The 17,848-nt window shown below is 35.9% G+C and overlaps 1 protein-coding gene across 1 annotated transcript; it reads right to left on the bottom strand.

Annotated features, from left to right (window-relative positions):
• Nucleotides 1-2,435: 2,435 nt before the first annotated feature.
• Nucleotides 2,436-11,992, bottom strand: LOC139136731 (acid-sensing ion channel 2-like). The gene is made up of 9 exons (XM_070704545.1): nucleotides 11,830-11,992; nucleotides 11,362-11,514; nucleotides 8,857-8,981; nucleotides 8,196-8,377; nucleotides 6,901-7,045; nucleotides 6,589-6,645; nucleotides 5,843-5,993; nucleotides 5,156-5,247; nucleotides 2,436-3,940 (listed from the first exon to the last, which is right to left on the bottom strand). Exons 1-9 carry the CDS (start codon nucleotides 11,889-11,891, stop codon nucleotides 3,834-3,836), a joined length of 1,074 nt encoding a protein of 357 aa, XP_070560646.1. The 5' UTR covers nucleotides 11,892-11,992; the 3' UTR covers nucleotides 2,436-3,833.
• Nucleotides 11,993-17,848: the final 5,856 nt, after the last annotated feature.

Genomic DNA, 17,848 nt, shown 5'->3' with positions numbered 1-17,848 from the left:
TGCTGAAGCAGATTAATTGGTTTATGACAATACAATGCTTGTGCCATGATATGATAATGAACAAAATTGATTACTTCTGCATGACGTCATATTGTGGGTAATCCTTTTGATATGCCGCAAAAATGCGCTAAGCTACAGCTCTGGCCCTGCCAAGTGTGATGCATCGAATTGACTATAAATTTACATTTCTTATAAATGGTACATAAAAAGCATTAAATTTTATTTCTACTAGCATGTACTTCCTTTTTCATGAACTTTTAATGCCATGTCGGTTACATTCTTCAACTGAAGTACTAACCATGGCTATCGTATGACTTTAAGAAAACCACTTTGCCAGAAACAAGGTTTGAAAATGATGAAGTAAATAAAAAAATAGTCTCAGAACATATAAGCGTAAAATAAATTGCTTTTGTTTCACTATTTATATAACTGCTAAGAAGTAAGCTAAGCTGATTCGCAACAATTTCGTCTTGAAGATAGATCCTAATTTTATTGTCCGACTGCAGAAGGAAAAATAAGTCTATGATAAGTTGCAGAGCACCCTTTATCTTCACTCTACACTGCAACATATTACCAGTCTCGTTCTCAATTCCAACTGGAAGGGAAATACCTGAGTTCATGGCAATAATAACATAATATATTCGACATTGATGGATTACAGGCACGATTTGGCTACTCTCCTGATTAAGCATTGGGTTGCACACTATTGCACCAATTAATACATTGGTCACTGGATTATAAGTATAAGCTGCTCAATCCAAGTATGTCAAGGCTATGATGAACTTTCTTGATTCACACATGTCATCATTAGGGTAAAATCAGAAATTTAGGCCGGCAGGGAAGGACTGCAAAATTCCATCAATTTTCACATAACCTATAAAACTTCTCTAGGGGCGTTTCACCTTCCAGGCTACTCTAAAACATAAAGTGACGTGAGCCTGAGAATCTTAATACAACGTACGTTCTATAGTGCGAAAAAGATATGCACTAGGTCAAGAAATTGAATCAAAAAAGGTAGCTAGATATTTCACCATTATACTGCAGAAACAAAAAATTTGCGATTGAACTTTTTGTTTTTGTACTTGAGTTGCAACTGGCTGCGCTCAGTAAATGCGGGGACACGGCTAAGTTTTTGAATGACAGATGCTATCCTTGTTTGCTGGCCAATCGACAAACTCGATACCTTGGTACCTTAATATGGTGGCGATTTGCTACTTGACGAGTGGAACATTATCACATTGAACGTACATCTAATTACGTCAGACCTATGACGGCTATGCGATAAATGACGGTGGCAAAATGATGTGAAAAGAACAAAATTTCTAAAGTGGTATAATGAGATGACTGATAGGGAAAGCGTTTTGCTTTTAAGAAACAGCCAATAGCTCAATGTAGGACCGAAGTTAATGCATGGAGCGTCAACGAATCTGAATGTTTTCATCGAATGCAAGTGCCAGCAAATCAATGTCTCTTATCTCTTAAGTATATTCTTTCGAAAATGCTAGAGATTGTCCATCTGCTGACAATCGAAAAAGATTAAGTGTAACATTCATTCTATTTTGTATAAACTTATACAGCAGAGAGCAAGCTGTTGATATCGATTACTCAAAGCCAACCTATCATACCTTTAAAGCTTATGCATTAGATCCGTTGACGTGTTCTATTGATTCTTTCGTGTTTCAGTTGTATAATCAGTAAATATACAGCAGTACAGAGTATAACTTACGATCGTTTTACATAATGTTACCATAGTCCTAAATTGACCAATTATTTAATCGTTTCTGTAAATATAGCCATTGCATGACACTTTGACGCAATTACAAGTTTTCCATTCCGTTCCTTTTGTTTCTTAAATGGTGGACAAGGCATGCGAATGCCGAACCAGACAATTACTTGCACTTACAGCAAACTTACGTAATGCACAAGGCCCATGCAAATAGCTTCCAGCTCTGAGAGCAACCACACACCAAATCGTTTGCTATATACTGTAATGAGTCCGTTTTGTCAAGCCTTCAAGATGGTTGTCATGATATAGGCCTTAGTTCAGAAATTGTGCGACTCAGCATAATTTCAGAGGCTGCATTATATTTGACAACAATTTTATTGAAATATAGATAAATAAGATTAAAAAATTTTAAGATTGCATTGTTTGGTTGCCCTTGGCGTAATTCGGCATACGCGGGAACACGTAATCATCTGTATAAACCACCCACCTAAAAATATGTAGTAGTTTCCCATACAAACATCTGGCATTTTGTACTGGTCTTTCGTTATTGGTGATAATGATGTAAAATTTAATTTTTGACCACCAACAGCTTTTGCGCTTCACTTTGTGATGGACAGCAGTTTAAAATGCAAAATGGTTACCTCTGGACGCAACTGACGGCATACGATTGGTATAAAAAAATCTTGAGGCAGGATTTCACCAAGAAGCCTATTCCAAAACAATAAGCAAAGATAATATGTTGGTACAGACTTTTATTTATCAATTTTATAAGAAAAATGTCAATTTTCAGGAGTTGCCCTTGTTGTTTCTATGTGTTAGTCATACCGGTAAAAGGCCCAAGGCAACAAAGAGATGGTGCCTTTTATAACCATCCCGCGCCTTTAATGCCTTTTGATAGTATTAATTGCCTCGACAGAATGCATTGCGGCAGCCTAACTCTTTCCATAGAAAACATTAACTATTTAGTAGCCTTCATGTCTGTTTAAATCTTCAAAAACCTAAATAGTATAATTACATACACAGAAGGTGTTAGGTTGAGTATCATTCAGGTGGTTGTACATGCACTGCAAAAAAATTAAACAAATGTACTGTAAATACAGGAAATGTTACAATAAGAACATGTTCCTTTGCAAGTTTATAAGATGTTCTTTTGACATTTACAGTTATATATTAAGTTCGTGTTCCTATTGCGAGAAGTATTTGCTCTTAAAGTTTAAAGCAAGTTAACAAGTTTATAAAAAGTGATATATTTAACTAACTTGCCTTATCACCTTGTCTGTTGTAAGATACTGACCTTTACATCTGGATCAATTACTGACCTTATCATGTGCACGTAGTGCCATTTCAGAGGGGATTCTAGGCGACTTTACCTTTGTCTCTGAAATCTTGCGGCTTTTATATTGTACAACAAAGAAATTTTACACGTAATCTTCCAGTGAATCAATTTATTAATAAGGTGTGTCAAGTTGTGTAAAATAACTAGAAATCAAGCTGGACAGTTTTATTAAATGAAATTCAAAGATCATTGTCACCATAAATATTTTGACATGTTTTCTATGTTCTCTTCTCAAGACAAAGTATAATCCAGTCAGTTTATAATTGCAATCATCTCAAACCTATCGATTTATCTATGCAAGGCAAATTAAAAGCAAAACCGTAAACTAGTACTATGGAGTACAAGAAAGTACTATTGAGGCAGACAAAGTATAGAGACGTTGATGTAAAATGTCATTATATTACTATTGCTAAAGAGATACTAAAAAGTATCTGTAACTACAAAAACACCTTTCTGCAAAGAAGTTCAGAGGTATTTTAACTGTCACATGTGAATTATACTCTATGCAAGTAGATTCTCAATAAAAATATTGACATGACGTCAGCTTTGGGCTGATAAATAGTATCATTGGCAGCTTTGTGTCAACTATAAAGTCCTGGTTCCGACAGCATTGTCATCTAACAACAAATAATACCAGAGAGTCTTCCAGCATCGTTTATAGACATCTTTCACACACCGGTAAATATTGTGGTTTTAAATTACCAAACATGGTGAGCGTAACAGAAGATCGGATCCCGTGCGTGCTGTTGTCGAACACCGATGATGACATTGCTAGCGCCATGCAGAACCAAAACATCCTTTGAAGCAGATATCAAGGATTTCTATCACCGTGAGAATGCTTCCGCCAAGCCATAAACCAAGGGAGCCACCTATGTCACCTAAATGAGTTAAATATGTAGATTTTCAAAACGTATGTTTGATCGTAGAATGCTTATAGCATAGTTGATCTAATTACAAGTCTTAGACAGGAAAGTAGATAATACGAAAACAGCTTGGATGTTATTCTTTGAAACTGTAAAGTTCAAAGAATGCACGTTATCGACCAAAGCTAGATTACCACTGCCTACATGTTAACGTCCTTTTCCATGGAAACGAGCGTAATGACCCCCCCCCCCCATTTTTTATTTCATTGTTACACTCGCACAACTTCTGAGAATGACTGTGCAAAGCTCCACAAAAATGACAATATTGTTTTAATTTTGACGTAATTCGTCATACTCATCCTTAATGTACATAAATAGAAAAATAACTGCAGCCATCAATGTAGCCCGCTTTTGGATACTTTAAGATAAACTTTTCGAATTGTCTATACTTTTAAAGTATTAAATCTATGAACGCATTTACAGAAAACTGTGTTGTAGGCAAACCTCTATGTAAGACTTAACAGGAGAGTCATTTCTTTTCATTCTTGCTGCTAAATTTGATTAGGTCAAGACATGATTCAATAGTGGCATTTAATCATAAATTGGTTCAAGATGGTCCTACTTAAATTTGTAAATCATAAATGTCCCATGGACATGGTAATGTATTACACTGCATTAAAACCCAATAAAACTTAGTGCATTTGAATGGATTATTGCCTGTATTTTAGCTGAAGAGTGCATATACAGATGAATACAGTTAATAATCCATTGCTTGTATTTAGCAAACCTTTATTCATCTGGATTCATGTGAATTTACGTGTATCATTCTATAATACAGCCAACTCATTAAAGTGACTTTATCTGTATTATTGAATTTTAATGCAGTGTTACCTTGAATGGAAATGATTATTGGACCAGTTTAATGTCATATTGTCCTTCTATCCTATTCAATTATGATTTCTATTGAACTAATAATAATCTCTCCGACAGTTCTGCATGAGAAATATCATAGTAACAACCATAACAACAACAAAATTCAAAACAGAAGAGACAGCAACAATTTAAAAACGAAGAGCAGGAAGAGACCCAAAATTATGCTATAAAAATTGGTATTTTCAAAGGAACAAAACCATAGTAAGCAATATGTTTTGTAATCGTAGAATGTGTAAAAATAAATCAATACCAAATATCACAAATTAGACGTTTAATTCTGAATTACATATCACTTACATAGTAGTCCAAATATGTTGTAAGCCTTTTCTTCCTCAACTTCGTGAACAGCCAATTCTTGGAAGAATATATTGAGCTTTGCTAAGTTTTTCCTAGGAATGTATTCACAAACGTTAATATTTAACTAATGTGCAAGGAAGGACCAAGAAATTAAAAACAACAGAAAATGTTAACCGTAATACAAAGGTCGTTCTGATATTATCTGCCTAAAACGAGACGGTGCGCGACTTTTTTATAACTGGCATCCAAAATTTTGACCCAAAACACTGCACATATATCACAGTAAATACACGAAAAATCGTTGCGAGTGTTGTAAATGTACTGTATGTTTTTTAAAAGGGTAGCTAGAATCTAGATGCTCTCGTAAGTATTTTCACATACCTTGAATTGTCTGTGGTATTATGCTTATTTTGTTCCAAAGTCTACCCCTAACTTATTCATTTGTATTCCTCCTTCTTTTTCATGAAGATTTGGACCTTCACAAAGAGCAATACGTGAGAGGTGCAGCATTTCAACTGGACCAACAAACAGTTTTATAACACTCTGTGTTTATGAAGATCTTGATATAGATGGTTTGGATACAATTTTCAACAATAATAATGCACATTATAGATACAAGGGGAGTATGCAAAGCGACTATTCAGCCGTGAATCACGCAAGAAGCCATCAATTATTACAGCTACTTACTCAAAGTGCCCGCTGGGTAAGTGATAGCGGTTTTCTAGATGGGCGCCGAGGATATCAGACGTAAACTTTGCACCCGAAAGGTTTGGTTTATAGATCAGCTGTGAGCAAGGAACTGGGCATTCACAAGTACCATTGGTGTTTCTTAAAGTAACTGAAAAGATGATTTACCACGACTTAGACATTGCCAACGAAATAGAAAATGAGACAATAATTTGCGGCATTTACTAAACAAAGAAACTGAATTATCTACTATCTCATAGATTTATAGTTCGTGTTGATCATTGCAGTCGTAGCATAAATAATTGTACAGAAGTGGAGATAAGCTGCATTCTCTATGATAGATGATGGTAATTGGTGTTATATACGGTATAGACAAAACAAAAATATTTGAAATAGAAAATAAAAGATATGCTTGAATATTAATGTTCATATTTGTATTGGACGTATAATGAACACTATTAGAAGTTATCATAAAAACTACATTGGATACGTTGATATTCATAACACTGTTCGACAGCTTTTGAGCTGATCTAAAGAATAAGAGATAGTCTACAAGGCACGCTAATAACGTCACGCCTTTTTAGTTTAACTCTATTAATCAAACCAGTAGGTCAGCAATGTTCAAAATCAAAATACAGCAAGTACAACGTCTCACGCCTACATTCAAAAGAAGAAGTTGATAAGATGCGTTATCGGTCGAACTTTTGCGTTGATAATGCCGGCTATGGCGCTATAAATCAACTCACCCGACGCTGCTTGACCACAATAAAAAGACTGTTGGATGTCACATACAGTAATATTTCCTGTTGACAAATGAAATAATTACTTTAAGACGTTTAACGGACTTACTTTCTATCCAACACAATATGATAACGATGATGATCATTAACTCCACCAGTCCCTCTGCAACCATTTTAAAAACATTCTTAATCGTGCAAACACAAGACTTATATTAAAGAGACAAAGTGTTAATAATTGGAATAATAGATGAAGATATTGCTCTTGTAACTTCTAAGTGACATTTATCGTCAATGAAAGCAATAACGTCAATGCAATACCTGGCATGTAAAACAGTTTACATCCACACATTTGCACCATAAAATCTGTGGAGCACTCCATTCTGCAAGCATTTATCGAGTATTTATCGTAATATTTCAAAGACTTCTCTCCGCAACTACCATGTGGGGGCGTGATATTCGTAATCTGCAAAATCAAATGGCCATTCAAACACATTTACACCCGTGGCTACTTTACAGTAGATTAAGCCTACTTGATGCAGTCAGAAATTCTGCTTGTATAAAGACAAGACAGACCCTGCCAAGGGTTTTAAATGAGAGCTAACGATTGGCACCCTGGTGTTAACAATTGAGACACAAGATACCACTTTTATTTATTGAAGGCTCTATTAATTAGTTTATTGCGGCAAAACACCTTTATGACATCACTGCTATAGCATCACGCCAACTTGTGTGTCCCATGCAGACAGTGTGTCTGGGCAAACGGGCCCCAGAACTTGTGAGTAGTGCGCGCTGCAAATATTTTGCAAATTCTGAGATATTTTGAAAAGTGTCTTAACTTGGCCAAGAAGTGCTCCACTTTGTTTTGTGATTAATTATGATGTTTGTATAAATCACAATTTTCGTTTTAGCTGTAAAGTTACTATGTTTGCGATATTATTCATGTTCACGGGTATGTAAACAAACCTTAACTTTGTATCTGTGGGCAGTCACGTGGTTCAGCTTGAGCAATTAAAATGCGATGGACAGGGCATGGTAATATAATGTACAATATAAGAGTGTGTACATATGTTTTTCTGTCTGTCTCCCTCTCTGTCTGTAAAAAATATACATAAATGCATGCTTGCATACATACATACATACATACATACATACATACATACATACATACAAACAAACATACACACACGCATGTATGCACACATCGATACCTGCCTACGTAACATACCTACCTACCTCCCCACCTTCACATAATACCATACAGATATATACCCACACTCGCCATACAGACCAAGACCATCTGTCAAGGAGATTCAAACCACTTGATCGTGTATTATAAAAAGATTGATAAATATGATACAAATAAATTAAAATGAGAATATAAAAGCTATTTAGACTTTATCACAGGCCTCTGAACATCCATATCTTAACAAAAACTGATGAAAAAGAGGATGGTGTAAAGTTTGTTGTGCATGCTCATGATAAAAGCATACTCACCTCTTTCATAAAAATTGGTTTCATATGTCAGTATGCATACAGTAATATATAATATTGCACAGTCACATTCCAAATCTAGTATTTACATTCAGGCAAACGGAATTCTAATGTTTACTTACATTGGTCACATCAATACCGATACGCACTTCTTGACCGACCGATACAGCAAAGCCCAAGTCACCAACCAACGGAACGTCCCCTTGGCGATACAACATCACCTGAAATCCCACTGAAAACCGTGGTCCAATAAAGTACTCTGCCTGAACAGCATCTACCATAACACTAAAGCCAAATGATTCTCCTGTTTAATGAAGACAAAATGGTTGCATTGTAACGAAATGGATATGACTTTGACAAAGTAAGGTATGGTTTTTTTATAGTATTGGAAAACATAGCCTGTTGACACTGTATGCAAACAGAGCACAGAATATGACCTTAATCTTGATCCTAACCCAGAAAATGGGTGACACGTTACCGTTTGTACCACTCGGGTGCGATTTCAATGTCACGAAGATGTTTTCTGGCTACGTATAGAGTTCAAACTCATGTAACAATGTTTGCATGGCAAATCTTGTATCGCAGTAGGAATTTCATAAAATGTATTAAATGATAGAGGTTGTTGTGCTTTGATCACAAAACGGTTTATTGATTCAAAATACCATAGTGTAGATTAAGAACATAATCGGGTCATTATCTTTACCGACATAGACAATGTACGCAGCTAAATATGAAAGAACTCAAACGAATTTAGATTTTTTAAAATTTCAATAAGCATGTTACCTGTGTATTTGACTTTACGTATCTCGTCACCGTCTTCTCCTGTATTGAAGGCATAGCAAACACCGAAATCTGTCAGAATCGGTTTTAGAACGTGCACATCGATGGGTAGCCCTTGCCACAACAGTCTAAATGAACGCAAGGAAGTACGTCAATCAAATTACAAATCGGAGTCTTGGAACGAAATATATGTGTGCGTTTATTCAGTTTGCTTCTGATCTCTACAATATCATACTACAAGGCACACTTCTATTGAATCCCCAGCAAACAAACAAGTGTAACGGGAAAACTTCTTCAACGGGTGTTTGAATAAAGTTTGTTGCAATAATATTTAGATTTGGTTTCTCAAGGGATCACCCGAGCACAGGCTGACATACCAAAAACTCGATAGTTTAACAACACACTTACAGTTTTTCTAGAACAGCAATGGTATTCTGAGCGATACACATATATTATTGCTAAGTTATATATGAATCTATACATCAAACTTTTAAGTAATTAATTATAGCTTTCATTATATTCACACTAGCATCTGGCCATTCAAAATGATTATGAAAAATGCAATACCAACTGACATTTGTTATACACCCCGTATATATCCCATTCTGACCACCCGAACAACACAAAGGGAGGGCCATGTCCTATGTATTCCGTATGACACTCATGGGAAACAAATATAGATAATCAATTTTCTATACAGTATAACATGAGCAAGCAACGTTCAATAAGTTATTAATTTGTGTGTTTCCTTGCCCACTTAGAAGACAGACAATGGAGATGCCTCATATTGGTATCGTTAATTTGCAAAATTTTACATTTTCCTTTTCACTGCTAATGACCAAAATACAGCCTTGTGATCAAGTTGAGTGCTGTGAAATATTTTAGTTCGATATGTGAGAATGTAAGATGTCCAACCCCAGGATAGGCGCTAGACTGTGAACAGCTGCATGAGCCCAAGTTGTTTGCATATGACCCCCGATATTGCCCTGAAATAATACAAAACCCAATATCTAATAGCATTAAAAAAGAGATATAATATTGGCCACAGATACAGAAATATGCTTTGCAACCTTTGGTATGGCATTAAGCAATGTACAAACTTTTAAAAATTGCTATGAAACTGAATATGGAAATGACTATTTAGATCATCAAGATTTCAAAACAAGCTAAGCATCCCTGGGAACAATGACCACACTCCTAGCAATTTACCTATCTCGAAATACAGGTAAATTAAGAAAACAAAGTTTGTGTATATAATGCAACTGTTATTGCGCTCCTAGCAGCCACCAAATAAGTGGTTTTAATACTAAAACACAGTCATGATTATTTGAATAACTACACAAACACCAAGAACATTGTAGAAAGCAAAGTATATGGAGGAGTTATGATCGTGCTCTTTGCAGTTAACATTATTTCTGCATCGAAAGGACACTGTTGATGACTTTGTAATCAAAATACAGAAAAAAATCAATCTTCAATCATAATATTACCATCTACTAGCTCTTTACAGATTCCCTCGCAAAATTATTGCTGTATACCAAAGAATTATTTGTTTGCTCGGATATCTTCTTTTTTTTGAAAATAAGGCAACGTACAGTCTCCGCCATACACAATATTGAACTTTCAGAAATATGGTGAACGACGTTGGTCTGTTGTGACATCACAAACACCGAATCGCGCACAAATAGAATCAAGCCAGAACAATTGACTATTCTGGCCTCTCTTCTTCCGGACACGATGACTATCATCGAACCAAAGTTGGGGATTAAAAATTAATAAATGTAATTGATGAAGAAACCCTCGCCTTGGTTTAAAAATGCAAAATATGAAGGATCAAACAAATGAGAATCAAAGGTAGCCCAAGTCACATGACCAGTGAAAACCATCAATAGGATTCAGCAGCATCTAGCCACGTATCACGATAGCACAAAATTGTACAAATATGAGGACAATATCAAAAATTCTGTATTTTGTTTCGTCTGATATGGTGTTTGCTTATTTGGTTGGATTCTCAAGTAATCCTGATTGCTCTCCTCTGCAAAAACAACTGAATATTTTGTACTTGCTAGGGGCGCGATAACAGCTGTCATTCATTTTCATTTTGTGTTTACTTACCTTTTAATCCGGGTGTTTTGTTTTAGAAGGGTTGGAATTTAGCTCGTTGCTAAGGATATGGTTACGGTTGATGGACATACCTAGTTTCTTTTACAAGTTTGCTGACCAAAATACTTATCACAATCTTTGGTTTCGTCAAAACTTATAGTTATTACATATTGTTTTGCTAAAACATATCGGGTCCAGTGTTTATACACAATTGGTTAGTAGTACATATAGAATAAATTAATACATGCAGGGGTGATACAGCCCTTGCTATTCGGTGCAGCCCTTGACTCTCGATTGTGGGGAAATCATTCTTACATATACTACGGCACTTGCACAATGGCTAAGACATTACTTGCAGACTGTAAGCTATCGAGATAAGCTTGCTGTACAAATTGATCTACTTACGCATAAAACATTGAGTCGAGTTGGTGTGCAGATTGTATATAGAATTGTTCTGAGGCCGTTGATGAGATGTTAACACTTGTGAAATCCGGAAACTCGTATGAGTACATAGCTTCAAAAAGTCCACTGAGATTGGCTTCTGCGATGGCCGAACGTCTAATGGATACAATATAATTGAACACTGATGTCATTGATGAGACGTTACATTTCTGGTAAACGATATCCATGCTTGACTTGCTTTATTGTCAACTTGCAAACTCTCAAAGATTTACGATATTAAGATTGTTGAGAAATCTTTCTAAACGTTTAGATACAGTAACCAGACCACAAATATGCAAATATGTAGCATATAAAAACAGTTTACAAAGTTTTTAAGTAAAAGCAAGTATAGTTTCGTTATATACCGGTAGATGTGATGCCTTGATTTCTAATGCTTTCCATCATCTTATATAATGTTTTAGAGATACATACCTATGCAAGTTAAAGTTACAAATAGCAACGGCGGGGAAGGTCAGCTCGTCGACGTATTTCATCCTTACATTAACATTTACAGGGAAAGCGGCAAAGTAAGATATTCTATCCCAGATCTGGAATGACACCAATCCCAGTCCGCTTATCAAGACTAGCAGCCATAAGGTCCTATAGTTGGTCGATGAAAGTAAACGTCACCAAAGGAGCAGTTTAAAGGTAAAAGAGCCTGTAATACATTTCCCAGACAATCTTCATTGTACGTTAGTCTGCAAACGGGCTTTTATGAATGATTGTTTAAAATAGCAATTAATTTGTATGTTTGTTGCAAAGGAACATTGCCGGTTTAGAAATACAAAATGGAATTTTATCGTTTGTGTTTTGCTACGTATTGCGCATCACCATTCTGCTATTCACTCATGCATACATGATTCCTAATTATGTTACTCTTTCCATCCGGACGCTAGAAAGCTGTCAATTCCAAGGAACTTACTTATTTACTGTGGAAGGTGGTGAAGATCATACATGACTAGCCATGTTTTTCTGATTAGGTAGTTTTTAAGCAAAACTAATGACTAATACTTCTTCGTTGCGAGAACTCTAGATGAAGCGTACTTTGTGTAGTACATTGTCATGAAACCAGCTTGTGAGATATTGAGAAATTCAGTGCCGCATTCATAATATCTGAGAAGAATACTAGTAAGTCGCTTATTATTGGCATATGCTAAATGATCATGGACGGTCAAATATTAAAAGCAACATAACAGCTACTTTCAATCACTCTTTCTCTCTCTTACCATTCAATACAAAAGCAGCCGCCGATGCTGGGACTGACAAACGATATCTTGAAATGAAACTTTTTTATTGAATAAGAACAAATTGAAATTAGTAATGTGTTGTGGTAATTTCTTGTTTACTAAAAATATACCCCAAGTTTTGAAGAATATACAAAGTTGGCAATGTTTGATAGGAAAACGGTTGCACGTATATGTCCCGTGTATAATATATCTGGTAATAAGAATATTTCTAAGTTGGTTTGGAAGGGTTTGGTTTGACATTATGTGACATAAAATAGAGAAATGCAACAATAAAGGGAATGTGTTATTCTTCATACACTGCCATATCCCGACTATTTGCAGTATGTTTCATCCGATAAGTAGAGCATTTTTGTTCTTGAACACCTAAACATACACTGAATTGATGATAGTCCAAGTAGGTTCCTTGACCGCCTCCCTCTTTTGCCAAGAATACGCTTTCATCGGTGAAACCTTCATGAGATAGCCCGGGGAATTCTGATAAAAGTCTATTCTTACTGACATGATCTCAATAGGCAAGTGCACAGAGGATATCTCCATTCGGATAAGCAACAAGCGAGGACTATTTGATTTCGTCTGCACAATTGCCAACTCGAGATTTTCGGCATTTAAAAAAATATAGACACTGTTCGATGCTCACTTCCCTAACAGAGACTACGGGCGAACGGACCCAAAATCTATAGCAACAACTGTAAACTTTCGTCTAAAGCTTTGACATGGCTCGTCTCACTTTTGGGGATACATCCTGCAATTTTGGAAGAAAGATTGGTGCCTCATGTGTAGAGACTTTTATGGACACTATAAAAAGGATCATACAAGGGTAGTCTTTTCTTAAGACTTAATGCTGGCGTAAAGTTGTTGACGACACTTTATTTGCTTAATTCAGCTTTATCTTGTAGTTCCTATAGTTATCAGTAAGGCCCATAACGGTGTCTCACCTTTTATGTTAAAATCTCAAACTAACCCTCTTGGTTAACGACAAATTACGTGCCCCAGTGATTGAAGATCAAGTCCTATGTACCTCCAGCCAGAACGCATAGGTAATATTCCCCTATGAAAATTCAGTTCCATTGCCTTAATGTCTTATTTCATATCTCTGTGAAAATCGTTACACAAACACATTACACTTACACCTACACATAGATTACTCTTATCGCGAAGAATGGGCAAGGCAGCTGTAATCTACAACATAAATTGGCAATCGATAATAATTAATGGACATCTTTGACTACTTGAACGGTTTGCTTCCTTAATTGTTCTCTATTCAATGACGCAACCTTCACCAGCTATAATGGTTAAATTTGTTGTTAAACATAGAATTGAGGTTTTCGATCGATTGTTTATTCAGTTGCAATGTTTGTTTCGAAGCTAAACGGTCAGATGGGTCAAAACGTGAGAGAGGACTGTTTTTATATCAGGCACATTATTCTTTTGCATTATTTATATTAATAAACAAATTGACCTTTTTTATCAACTACCGAGATATGTTTTGTGTTATGGGCTACTTATTTTTCATACACCTTAATACAAGCACTAGCTGTATTGGGAAATAATGCTTGGTTAGAATATTTCACTTAAGCCAAAACAAACAGGCAACGGGCAAGGTCAAGGTGATTTTTGACATTTTGATAAACATTTAGGTTTGCATATTTTTTTACAGAAACCGACAGATGGTTGCTACATTCACTGTAAATCAAATGATTGGAACATATATTCTGGCCTACTGTGTCACTCATACCGCAGTTGAATAAGGAACAGTAATTAAAAGTTAGATATGACGTGAAAGAGTAGTCAGAGGGATGAAAGAAAGAGGATTTAAATAGAAGTGAATAATCTTTACGGCCCTGATACGGCTTTTGCGGCCTGAGGTCGTACGGCGGAAGGGCCCGAGCGTGCGGAAGGGCCCGAGCGTGCGAGGGCCCGTACGCCGTACGACCAAGGCCGCAAAAGCTGTAGGATCAGGGCCGTAAGGGTTTTATCATATACCTTATGGAATGATAAGCATTTAGTTTACATAATATTCAGCATCGTTTTGGAGATAAAAATGCTTGCGATATCAAAAATTCATTGCCATTTGATTCAATATTTTAGAAAGTGATGGCCGCTTCCCGTCGCGGATTGACATACATAATGACGTCATTTGTTTACCTGTAGAATTTAGAACGCGCAGAGCAACGTTCGTAGGCCTCCTAGTACATGACCAACAGGCTCAATATAACTTACAATAAATTGACATCACGCTTATCTTACACCTCGATTTCAGCCTGGATCACGGCACGCATGTTGTATACACAGGGTTTCACTAGATTTTGGAAATACAAGCCGATGTCACCGGCGCGGATCCAATGTCGCCACGCGCCACTACGATCTGAGCGAGTAGAAGTTTTCCTAAGCTCGCGCTGGCTTTGTGTACGAATTGAACGTTTGCGGATAGCAATGCGCGTAGTAACCAGAATCGAGTTAGTTCAGAAATGCACGCGATTGCCCAGATTTGGGCACAGGGCCGGGGCGTGATACGTAAAAAAATGCACGGATCTGAGGGGGCTCTCCCACAGGTTTACACAGGCACGTGAATGTATGTATATGATAATGATATAAGCAGACCGTCAGGAATCATTGTTTACAAAGAAGACAAACATAATCAGCAAATTCAACAAAAAAACGTTGGAATGTTTGCAAGGAATCTGAATTTCTGAAAGTGGTAATGGTCTGGACTGAGAAGCGCGGACGATCTGCATCTTTGTGAATGTCAACGATGCAAAGAAGAATATACTAAACATGATTGGAACGAATTTGGGATAATTGGATGGTGAATTAGTAATAATAGAATCTGCAAATGTAACCTCATCCTCTTTTCTTTTTTAGTTACACACTTGTTTGTATGAGTGATTTGTTATATTGCAACATTCAGCTATAGGACACCCAACACTTTTGATAAATTTGCCAAACATGAAGGTTAAAGTATTCCAAATAAGTTCTAATCGTTTTACTATATGATTGTCATTGAAGAGTTTATGCAGTCATACCATACCAAGCTGGGTGTGTGGAATATTGCTTTTTTATTTATTTTAGAGGGGTGAAAATTTGTCCTGAGCATTAAAACTGTGGTTTAAATTTTTCATTGTGCATTTGGTGTCTTTTAAAATTTTCAGACTCTCAAAGAACTAGCGTTTCTCCATCTCATCACACTTGTTTGGTTCATTCGCCGTCATGATCGAGAGGTTACAATCGAACGTTAGATTTTTGAGAAGTTACTTAATCCATTGAAGAGCCACCCATCGACGAGGACGTTGCTGAGATCTCGTGCTGCAACAAGCAGGACTTGGGAAAATATCATTTCATTCGTATAGGAAGATATAGGACTATTTACACAAAATGTGCCACTCTGGTCTGTATCACATCCGCTCTATGAGAAATACTGGTGTTGTGATTTAAAGATTTAACAAGATGAATCATCATCAATTGCATTTAAAACAAATATATAATTTTGATTTACAGGTGGGAATTTACAGTTTTTGTGGCACCCGAGGATCATTTTATAGAGCTCACAAAAATTGACATGTTCGAATGCTTTTGTCATTTTTAAAAGTTGAACATTAAGACTAGAGAGATACTTGCCTTCTCAGGAGGGTGACTGACGTTCCGAAAACGACCTTTATTCCAGCTATACCGATGCTGTCACTGACAGTGGACATGAACCTATAACGCTCTTTCTCTTCCTTGGAAGCGTTCGGTTTTTTGTAGGCTTCTGCAGACTCCTTTTCAATCACAAAGTTATTGATGGGTACTGGTAACTCGTCCCTCTTCTTCAAGTCGTCCTTCTCGCATACTTGAATTATGTGTATCTTTGTCTTCTTTGCCGACATCTCGATTTATGCACTTTTATCAAACGAAGTGAGAAATAAGGGGCAACAACGTCTGGCTGTCCAATGCAGTTTTCGAATGGCTAAGCTATATTGAAAAAGGTTATAATTAATCGACTGGCATTGGACTGAACAGTGGCTGTATTATTTACAAATTGGATTACTTCTGCATGACGTCATATAGTTCTCTTCGCGGCACAAATACTCAAAGCTACACGTCTTGCTCTGCCCAAGTGGGCGACGACAAATCATTTTAGCCTTTGATAAAATGAATTAGTATTTCTTCTTAAAAGGCACAATTTTTACAAACATTTTACTTCATTCATTTTAAAATACCTTGTCAGTGACATACTTTAACTTAAATATTACATATGGGTATCATATGGATCTAAGCGCATGACGTTTCTAGTAAGTTTGCATATTGTCTGACAACATATCGACGTAAAATCAATTGGTCTTATCTTGTTAGGGTTATTACAATAACAAAAGAACACATGACAAGAATATTAAGCGTACAAATAGATATCTAGCTTTGTTGTTCGACTAAACAAGGCAATTTGACTCTGTGATAAGCTTGTGAACACCCCTCATTTATTCTACACTGTAACGGTAGGACTGAAAAGACAGCATATTGATATAGGCATTACTCAAGCAGAGCACAAAACCAGCTCTTTCAATATTGATTCTATTAATTCAGCTAGAATCAATTTTTATATCGGTTAAAGCCATCGATACATCATTGATGCATTTACTTTCTTCACATACACTAATTGCATTTCATTAATCCATTCGAGACTCCTATCATGTTTGATCTAAATATTGCTACATTACGTTCTTTTCGATCCACCATCAGTATTAATGGAAACGTCACTGCATTGTTACATTAATGTACCAATCCCTGTACTGCGGCATTTTGTAATATGACGTATTTTGTAACAACTTACGCAAAATGTTATAAGAGTATCAACATTTTGTAAAAAAATGGTCTACGCAATTTAGAGTATCAGTATTTTGCAATAAAATATTTAATAAAATAAAATATATAAAATAAAATATATAAAAAAATATATTATATAATATAAATATATATATATATATATATATATATATAAAATATATAAAATAAAATATATAAAATATATAAAATTATAAAATATTGTTTACGCGATTTGTAATAAGGGTATCAGCGTTTTGTAAAATAACGCGTTTTGTAACATTACTTAAAGCATTTTATAATAATTATAAACATCCGCTGATATTGTAGGTATTTCATAATGCTTTTTGGTTTCTGAATACGTAAAAATGTAATAGCATATAATGATGTCGAGATGATATCTCACTACC

Source organism: Ptychodera flava, chromosome 7, assembly GCF_041260155.1.
Source record: "Ptychodera flava strain L36383 chromosome 7, AS_Pfla_20210202, whole genome shotgun sequence".
Taxonomy (NCBI): Eukaryota; Metazoa; Hemichordata; class Enteropneusta; family Ptychoderidae; genus Ptychodera; species Ptychodera flava.
Note: the sequence above shows the minus strand (reverse complement) of the source record. Positions and strands in the feature narration are given on the sequence as shown.

Coding starts and splice junctions, on each gene's coding strand:
- LOC139136731 (XM_070704545.1), bottom strand. CDS start 11,891: ATGAAATACGTCGACGAGCTGACCTTCCCCGCCGTTGCTATTTGTAAC. Junction 5,994..6,588: donor TTGTGGTCAAGCAGCGTCGG/GTGAGTTGATTT, acceptor TCATCTTTTCAG/TTACTTTAAGAAACACCAAT. Junction 3,941..5,155: donor CAACATATTTGGACTACTAT/GTAAGTGATATG, acceptor TAACTCATTTAG/GTGACATAGGTGGCTCCCTT.